We start from the raw sequence: 8,284 nt of genomic DNA, 5'->3' as shown, positions 1-8,284 counted from the left end.
TGGTGGGTGGGCTGCCAAGGAGCTGCTTTAAAGGACAGCCAGGTTCAAAGGTGTTCAGGGTGTGCGCCAAGGCCCCACTGCCCTCTGGTGGTCAGTTCCCAGAGGCGCACCTTGGGGCCTGCCCTCTACTGCACTAAGCCTGCCCGGCGCCCCACGCTGTACTGAGCCCTTCACACACGTGAGAATCTTTCATCCAGGGGTCGCTGCCCCCACTTCACACAAGCCCAGAGGCCTCAATGACTTAACACTGTCCCTGGTATAAAGACCAAAATCTTAACCATAGATCACTGGGCCCTACCCTGCCTCCTGTCTTGTCACTCTCTGATGTGACCACACCTACCTTTCCTGGCTTCCAGTCTGGACTAGTTCAGGCTAGTTAACTTTAGCTAGTCTGGTTAACTGCAGTTCCTCCTTCAGAACTCTCCTAGGCTATGGCTCACTCAGGAAAGCCCTCCTCCCCCATGCCTGTCATTCACCTTATGTATTAATTCACTGCATGATTAATGTAGCTCTCCCCTGCTAGGCCGACAGCTCACCAGGGCAGGGGGCCTCTTGTTTTGCCCACCGCTGCATCTCAGGTGCCTGGCACATGGTAATAACCACTCCAGCGGCTGACATTTGTTAAGTGTTTCTCTGTGCCAGACACTGAGCTAAGTAAGTACTTCAGATGCCCAGGCAAAAGTACTCCCCAAAGCCCCTGGCCCCCAAGGAAGCAGTCCTTGACTCTATCAAAAATGCACATTGATTTATTAGAATATGAAAAAGATTCAGTTTCTTCTGTACAGGCGGCAGAGTGGCGACAGCTGCAGTGGCTTGGTTCGGAGTGGTCGATGTCACTCTTGTATGGTGACTCCTGCCCCAAACAGTACTTTGCACAGAGAAGAGGGTGGACAGACAGGCCGAGCACCCACCGCCCAGTCCGCTGGGGAGAAGGCAGTCTGACTATTGCACGATCCTGGGGAAGGGCGTGTCCTGGGGAGGAAGGACAGACACCAACAGCTTGGGCCTGGCCATGGAGGGTGGGTGGGTTGGGGGGGAGGTGTGCCAGTGAGCAAAGGCCTCTGGGGCCCAGGAGTTCACCCAACTCTCCATCCCTGGCCCAGGGCAGGAGGCCCTTAGGGGAAGCTGGCTGAGGTGTACACAGAGGGACATTCTAGGCCCACCCCAGGGGTGGGGGGAAGTAAGAATGAATAGGCTGGCAGGACCTGAGGGCCAGGCCCAAGAGCAGCAGCTCGGAGGTAAAAGGACCAGGACTTGGGGAGGGTCACTTCTGGAATCAGAGCCACCTGGGCTACAGCTGTGAGTTCAGGAGGCAGAGGACTGATTTGGGGGGAGGATGGAGGCTAGAACAGGCACAGGTGAGGGATAATTCTCTGGAGTAGGAGTGAGTTAGAACTCTGTTAAGCCAGGAGTTTCAAAATGTTTTAAAAACAGGAATGCCCTCTTTGCAAACAGAATCAGAGACAGAAGCATGAACAAACAAAACAGATAAAAAGGCAGGGCTTTCTAGAACCCCCTGACAGCCCCTGAAGGGCGCAGTGGCACCTCCAGGAGTGCATTTTGGAAAGCTCTGAGTTGCCACATCACTGTCCAGCCAGAGCAGTGCAGGGCTGCTCTGCGTCCACAGCTCTGTGTGAGGACAGGGCAGGGACGGCTGACCAGAGTGACAGCGCTGGCAGGAGAAGGACAGGTCCCTAACCCCTCCCCAGCCACACACCTGGGCGCCTAGTGTTTCCCCTGGTAAAGGAGGGCCTGGCTTAGGCCAAGCGGGTCTTCAGCAACCTCCTTTCCTGGGGGGACCAAGGCTGAGCCCGAGGCTCTTTGGTTAGAAACCAAGACTGGTTGGAAAGAGGAGGGTGACAGAGCGGTGTGGGGGAGAGAGGGGGCCGTGAGGCCTGGGAACCTTTCAGAGGTTCTGGCCCCCGGAGGCCGCAGTCAGGGATGGGAAGAGCCCGAGCCGGGGAAGGGGCAGCATCTGCCTCCCAGCCCAGCAGTTCTGCCATATGGACGGGGAAGGCAATCCTGGTTGGGGGAGGATGCTTCCCAGGAGGCTGAGGGAAGCCGTGCTGCGGCGGGGGCTGTGGGCCCAGCTGCCATGCGGTGGGGTGGGGGCGGGTAGGGCGAGGGGAGCACCCCGGCAGCCCCTGCTCCAGTGGGAGAGTCTGTGGTGGGGCCACCAGCCCTGGCGTTACTGCGCCTTGGGGATGAAAGGCTCTCCCTCCCCAGGCTCAGGGTTGGGGCCTGGGTCACTGAGGCAGCGCTGCATCCTCTGGGAGCTGGGGCTGTCGCTCGGCCCAGGGGTGAAAACATCGTCAGTGCCCGGGGACGGGGGCTCTTTGCTGCGAATCACGATGCCCCCGTCGTCGTCGTCGTCCTCCTCCTCGGCCATCCTCCCAGGATCCCGGCTCAGCCCCAAGACCTTGCCCTTCAGCTCCTCATTCACCAGGTCCACAGACTCGGGCGACTGCGGGGAGGCTGGGTCGATGGTGATAACGGGCAGGTCTGCCTTCGGCTCATAGGCCAGTGGGTCTGGGGAGCGAGAGCAGGCGCAGCTGGGTCCCATCCCCGAGCCCTGCCCATTGGTGCCTCGGATGCATCACCCACTCCCACGGAGCCTCCCTGCAAAGGCAGCCATCCTCGCCTGCTTTTAGAATCACTTCTCCCACAAGGCCTGCCTCTGTTTCCCCTGCTCCCGGGTGGTGCAGCCCCTCCCGGCCTCCTCGCTAGGCAGAGGCCCTGTCTGCATCCAGCCCCTGCCAGCCCTCCACACAGGCCCTGAGGAGCACCTCTGTCCCTGGGGATGGCAGCCGGGCCATTCTTCTGTACCTTTTGTGAACCCCCCAACTCCACCTGATGTTGGGGGTGCTCCTGGCTTAGGAGGAGGCCCTAGAGGTAGCCAAGGAGGGAGAAGCCTATGCTCTCTGCTGGCTCCGAGCTGGTTCCTGTCGGGCCCGCATTCCTGAAAGCCCAGCCCTGAGGCCCCTCTCCAGGCTCTCTGCCCTCCTTACCTGAGCCGATGCGGGCGCGCGACATGGTGGGCGAGTCCAGCTTGTGGGCTGGTACAGTCAGGTAGTTGTTGATCTGCCAGAGAAAGAGCAGACAGGGTGACAGCCGCAAGGTGAGCGTGGGCAGCTGGGCAGGAGGGAGCCCTTGGCCAGCGCCCTCCTTTGGGATCTTTCACCTGGGCTTCCGCATCAGGCCCTCTGGGCTGCTTGCTACCTCGACATGTCCTCTTCTGACATCTGCGCTCCTGCTTACACCTGCAGAGGCTGGCACTGTGGGCTCCTGAGACCTTGACCCAGACTCTCGGCTCTCATCAAAACAGGCAGTCTCCCTGGCAGCCTGGAACGCTCCCACAGCTGCCCAAGTCTCTAGCTCTAGCCCACACCTGTCCCCAGGGGCCAGACCCATCCAGGCAATATGGGAGTGGACACCTGTGTTTAGACGGCTCACATCCAAGTGTCTTATCCTCCCTCAGAACCCTGTACCTCCTCTGCGTGCCCTATGGCAGCCACTGACCTCCCAAATGCCGCAGTGAGAAGCCCAGACATGACTGCTGATCCCTTCCTCTCCCCTCAGCCCCACCTCCAACTGGTGAGCAAATTTTGTTAGTTCCACCTGACATGTCCCTTGAATCAACCCCCTCTATCTCCCTTGCCACCACCCCAATCCATCCCCTCCCGTGTCACTCCCTTGCTTAGAGCCCTTTGTGGCTCTCCATGCCCTTAGGATAAAGCCAAATCCTTAGCCTCTCAAAGCCTCCTTGGAACCCGAAGCCTCTCAGTTTCTAGAATGGGCCATATCCTCCCACCCAGCACCCTCTCTGCCTCCAACCATTTCACTGGGCTCTGACTCTAAGCTTATGCCAACCACCCTCCAGTCCTATATGCTCACAGCCCCTTGCACCTTGCCTGCTTGGGCTGCTTCCTGAGCTCTGCAAGGGGAGGGACTGGGTTGATTCACTGCTGAGTCTCCAGAGACCATCCTAACACTTGGCATTTAAGGAGTATCTAATAAATGTTTCCTGAAGGAATAAATGAAATGACCCCATGCATGCTTGCTTGTGGCTTTGGGCTGGTCCCTTTCCCCCTAGGTCTTGACCTCTTGACTTGAGAATGAGGGCTGGACAGGACACATGGACAGGTGCTTTTAGCACAAAGGCCTGAGGATACAAAGAGGTGGCCCTGGCCTTTGTGCTGGGTGGGGAGGAGGTGGGGCATGGGCTCTGGGGCCTGCTCTGGAGTCCAGCACAAGTGAAGAAGGCCAAAAAAGCAGATTGGAGTGGCCCTACCCTCAGAGGGGTTTGCCGGGGGTCGTGGGCAAACCACGACCAGATTCCCAGACTAGGGCAAGCGTCAGCTCTAGTCCTGGACACACCTTCTGTTCCAACTCCCGGGCCTTCTGTCTCCGGAGCAGCATCTGGTTCCAGGCCTCCTCGTAGGGGTCAGCCACCAGCGTGTGTCTGTTGTAGGACCGCAACTGTGGGAGGACAGGTGTCAGGGCAGGGCCTGGAGGGACTGGGAAGGCTCTGGGCATGTGTGTGGGATGGGTCAGGGCAGTGTGTTGGAGGCTGGGGCCAGAGGCTCTGGAGGGAGTGCAGAAGGGTATGTGCAGGAAAGGGTTGGAACAGAAGGGAACAGAGAGTGCCTCCACTGCAGGGAGGAAGAGGCAGGTTCCATGTGAGGGGAGCCAGGCCAAGGAGCAGGAGGTCCTCACCCGCTGCCTGGTCTTCTGTAAGTTATTCCGCAGGATTTTGCGGATCTCCTCCTCCTTGTCCTTGGACAGTGCTGGCAGGATGCGCTCAGCAGGCAGGGACTTGGGGTGGATGTTCCTGGGACGACAGGGTTGCAAGTTAGGTCCCTAAGAGCCACTGGCGCTCAGGGTGGCTCTGCGGCTCCCACCTGCCCCCCAGGAGCCTGCTCCAGGTTGGGGTGGAGTTGCTTCTGGGCTGGCCACTGCTACTCACTGCATGGAGACGGTGGAGACGGCAGAGGGGATCTTGCCCATGCCACCACTTTCTACCAGCTCGATGGCCTGCTTCATCTCCATCTTGTGGTAGAAGGCGATGAGCTGGGGCTCCTTGGAGCGCTCGCCAGCTATCAGACACTTCTTCACATACTTCTTATTAAACCGGTTCAGCCTGGTCGGAGAGGGAAGGAGAAGGCTGGAGCCAGGTCCTAGGAGAGGGGACATGCCCCAGCCCCGGAGACGCTTACCCCACCCGCTCATCCAACAGGCCTGCCACCTACTTGTCCTTCCAGTGGTGGTGACCATAGTGGCCACAGATGTCCTCGATGCCTGTCAGAAGGTGGTCCAGGAACTGAAACAGGCCCAGGGCCAGGTCAAGCCTTACTATTGGGCTCCTTCCCCACCGAAAACTCCGAGTAGGAACCCCCTCCCCCTTACCCATGCAGGAACTCTGCTCAGCACAGCCTTGTAGTTCCAGAAATAGCCAGGAGGTGGCGCCGATACCACACTCATTCTGAACTCCAGTGGAAATGACTCTGGGTACCTTAAACCCTCACCTCTGGCTGCAGGCTGAGCCCCCCTTTTCTGAACCCATCCAGTCTATCTAGAGCCTCTAGAAGGAGGCAGCCCTCCTCGGGCCCCCGGCAGCACACACCACACCTTCTTCCTCTATGGCTAAACCCAGTGAACACTTGGGCACTAGACAAAGGGAGGAGATGGCTAACTGAGGGCATGGACATGAGGTCTGGCTCTTCCCAGCTCCCAGAGCCTTTTCCTGCACCCGAGGGCCCAGCCCAGCGTCCAGTACCTGCGTGTGGATCTCTTCATTGATGGAGCGCTTTGTTTCCTGCTTTTTCTTCACAGCCAGCAGGTCCACCAGCGGCCGGATGGTCATGCCCTGGGGGCCAGGGGGGTGTCAGGCTCTCCAGTTCTGCTGCCCTGGCAGGGAGGCCGCAGAGCCTCCACCTCCCTCAGGCCCTGAGGCTGGGATGCCCTCTCTGCTTTCAAGTCCCCAGTCTCCCAGGCCAAGGGATGTAAGAACCCCAGCCCCTACCCCTGCGATCACATAAAGGTGGGTCTTCGAGGCCTGCTTCTTCCTAGAGATTGTAGCCCAAGGCTTGACAGCCCATTCAGCCGAATGACCCCGCACCGGGCCTGGGATCAGAAGGCCTGGGAAACAGGGAACAGGAAAACAACCTCTTCCTGCCTCCCTCACAGGACTGCTGGCAGGACCAGCAGCTAAGTGAACTGCATGCTTTCCAGCTATAAGACCCTTAGCTCTTCAGCACCCATAATAACTCTAAGAAGTAGGTCCTTCAGTGACTCCATTTTACAGACAAGAAAACTGAGGCTCAAAGAGGTTCAGGAACTTCCTAAGGTCCTAGGGAGTGGCACAGTCAGGTAGAGGATTCAAACATGGACAGGATGGCTTGAGAGAGGTCACTGCCGCCTTCAATGACAACAGGTTGGAAACCATCAGCATATGCAATTGAAAGTCAAGGTGATACAATAGTTTTAAAGATGGAAGCAGGGCAAGAGGACAAAAGAGGCAACCCTCTTTTTGAAAAGACCCCAGGAGATCCTTACCCCACCTGCTTAATAAGCCCAGCCTCAGGAGATTGTTTCCCACCCAGGGTGCTGAGAAAAACGTGTCCAGGAAAGACGGAAGCGATGGTAGAGAAACAGAGGCTCAGAGTGAGTGTTTCTAATTTTCCTAAGATCACACAGAGTCAGGGAAGGTAGAACAATTGACATCATCCCAGGTTGGGTTTCCCCGGGGACCTTTGGGGGCAGGGACCAGGGCTCAGCTAAGTCTGGGTCATTGAAATGCACAGATCATAGACCGGAAGGCTGAAAGGATTCTTAGGGGTTATCTAGTCCTGTTCTCTCACGTCACAGATGGGAAACTGAAACCTAGTGATGAGAGGGTCCTTTCCTTCCAGGGCCACACACGCATACACACATAAACACACATACACACACATAGCATCAGCATTAGCAGAACTGGGGCTAAAGCCAAATTTCCTTCTGCTCCAGTTCAGTGACTTTCCCAGTCCTCCAGACTGAGCTACAATTCCCATTTCACAGATGCAGAAAGTGAGATCCTAAGAGGTAAGTCACTTGCCTAAGGCTCCACAATGAGTCAGTGGCAAAGGCAGACCTTGGGCCCACTGTCTCTTACCCACGTCTCTTAATGCCATCAGGCAGCATTCTGGTTACTATATGTTCTGATTTGTCACTTCATAATGATTCATCACAAGACTCAATTCCCAACCGAGGAAACTGAGGCCCAGAAAGGGGGCGTGGCTTGGCCCAGGTCCCACAGGAAGTTAGCAGTGGCACTGGGACTAGGACCCCCCGCCCACTTAGGGGTCACACGCTTTCCTCCGCCCTGGCCCAGCACCTGCACAAAGACGGTGAAGAAGATGACGGTGATGATGGCGGTGAGGAACAGGTCACACATGGGGAAGTGCTTCTTGTCCAGGAGGTACCCCAGGGAGAAGGCGATGGCCCCTCGCAGGCCCCCATAGGCGATGATGAACTGGTCCTTGGGGGTCAGCTTCACGATGCGGAACTTGTTGATGAACCAGGTCAGGCCCAGCACACCTGCCGGAAGGGGGAAGAGGAAGGGTCAGCTGTCCTCAGTCTGTCCTGGGTTCTGCACCAGCGACTTCTCCACCTGTCCAGGGAGCTGCCACTACAAGCCCACACAGCTCACTCATTTCCCAGGTCCCTCAACCCGTGTTACTCCAAATCCCTCAATCCAAGATCCAGGTGGATCCTCTAGGGAGTTCCCCAACCTGGATTTACTTTAGAAATTTCACAGAGGCCTCCAGGGACCTATGGTGGGATGCAAGGAGGGAAGAGAGAGAAAACTAAATTGGCCACAGCTTGATACTTATTCAGTGTGGTGGGCACGTGGGGCTCATTAGCCTCTTCTCTTTAGTGTTCTATGTTTGAGATTTTCTGTGATAAAAAAGTGATTAAAAAATGCAGAGTCCTGGGTCCAACCTCAGTCCACAGAACCAGAATCCTGAAGGAGGCACAGGAGACAGGGGCTTTCAATAACAGGATGCCCAGCCTGCCCTGCGGGTCACAGCCCTAACCCTCACGTTAGGGGTGGCAACTGAGACCAAGAGAGGGGCAGGACACAGTCACAGAGCTGAAGTGTGTCGGAAAAGCGTGAGGGAACCCAAGGACCCAAGGAAGGTCCAGCTTTGGTCGACAGCCCACATGCAGCCCTGGAAGTGCTTAAGTCATCTGTGCTAACACGTGGCCCAAAGTCATGGTCCTGGGCTCTGTGGCCTCGGTACCT

At 57.3% G+C, this 8,284-nt stretch overlaps 1 protein-coding gene across 1 annotated transcript in view; it reads right to left on the bottom strand.

The window, feature by feature from the left end:
• Positions 1-730: 730 nt before the first annotated feature.
• SLC9A1 (solute carrier family 9 member A1) overlaps positions 731-8,284 on the bottom strand; it is a 52,473-nt gene continuing 44,919 nt past the window's right edge. The window contains exons 5-12 of the mRNA XM_077150691.1: positions 7,373-7,575; positions 5,777-5,866; positions 5,250-5,320; positions 4,967-5,140; positions 4,717-4,831; positions 4,378-4,479; positions 3,009-3,081; positions 731-2,529 (exon numbers count right to left, since the gene is read on the bottom strand). Of these exons, the coding sequence (XP_077006806.1) occupies positions 2,189-2,529; positions 3,009-3,081; positions 4,378-4,479; positions 4,717-4,831; positions 4,967-5,140; positions 5,250-5,320; positions 5,777-5,866; positions 7,373-7,575 (1,169 nt within the window). The 3' untranslated portion in view covers positions 731-2,188. The remainder of the gene's footprint in view (positions 2,530-3,008; positions 3,082-4,377; positions 4,480-4,716; positions 4,832-4,966; positions 5,141-5,249; positions 5,321-5,776; positions 5,867-7,372; positions 7,576-8,284) is intronic.

Source organism: Tamandua tetradactyla, chromosome 2 (genome assembly GCF_023851605.1).
Source record: "Tamandua tetradactyla isolate mTamTet1 chromosome 2, mTamTet1.pri, whole genome shotgun sequence".
NCBI classification, from domain to species: domain Eukaryota; kingdom Metazoa; phylum Chordata; class Mammalia; order Pilosa; family Myrmecophagidae; genus Tamandua; species Tamandua tetradactyla.
The sequence above is the reverse complement of the archived record's forward strand: the minus strand, read 5'-3'. Positions and strand labels throughout refer to the sequence as shown.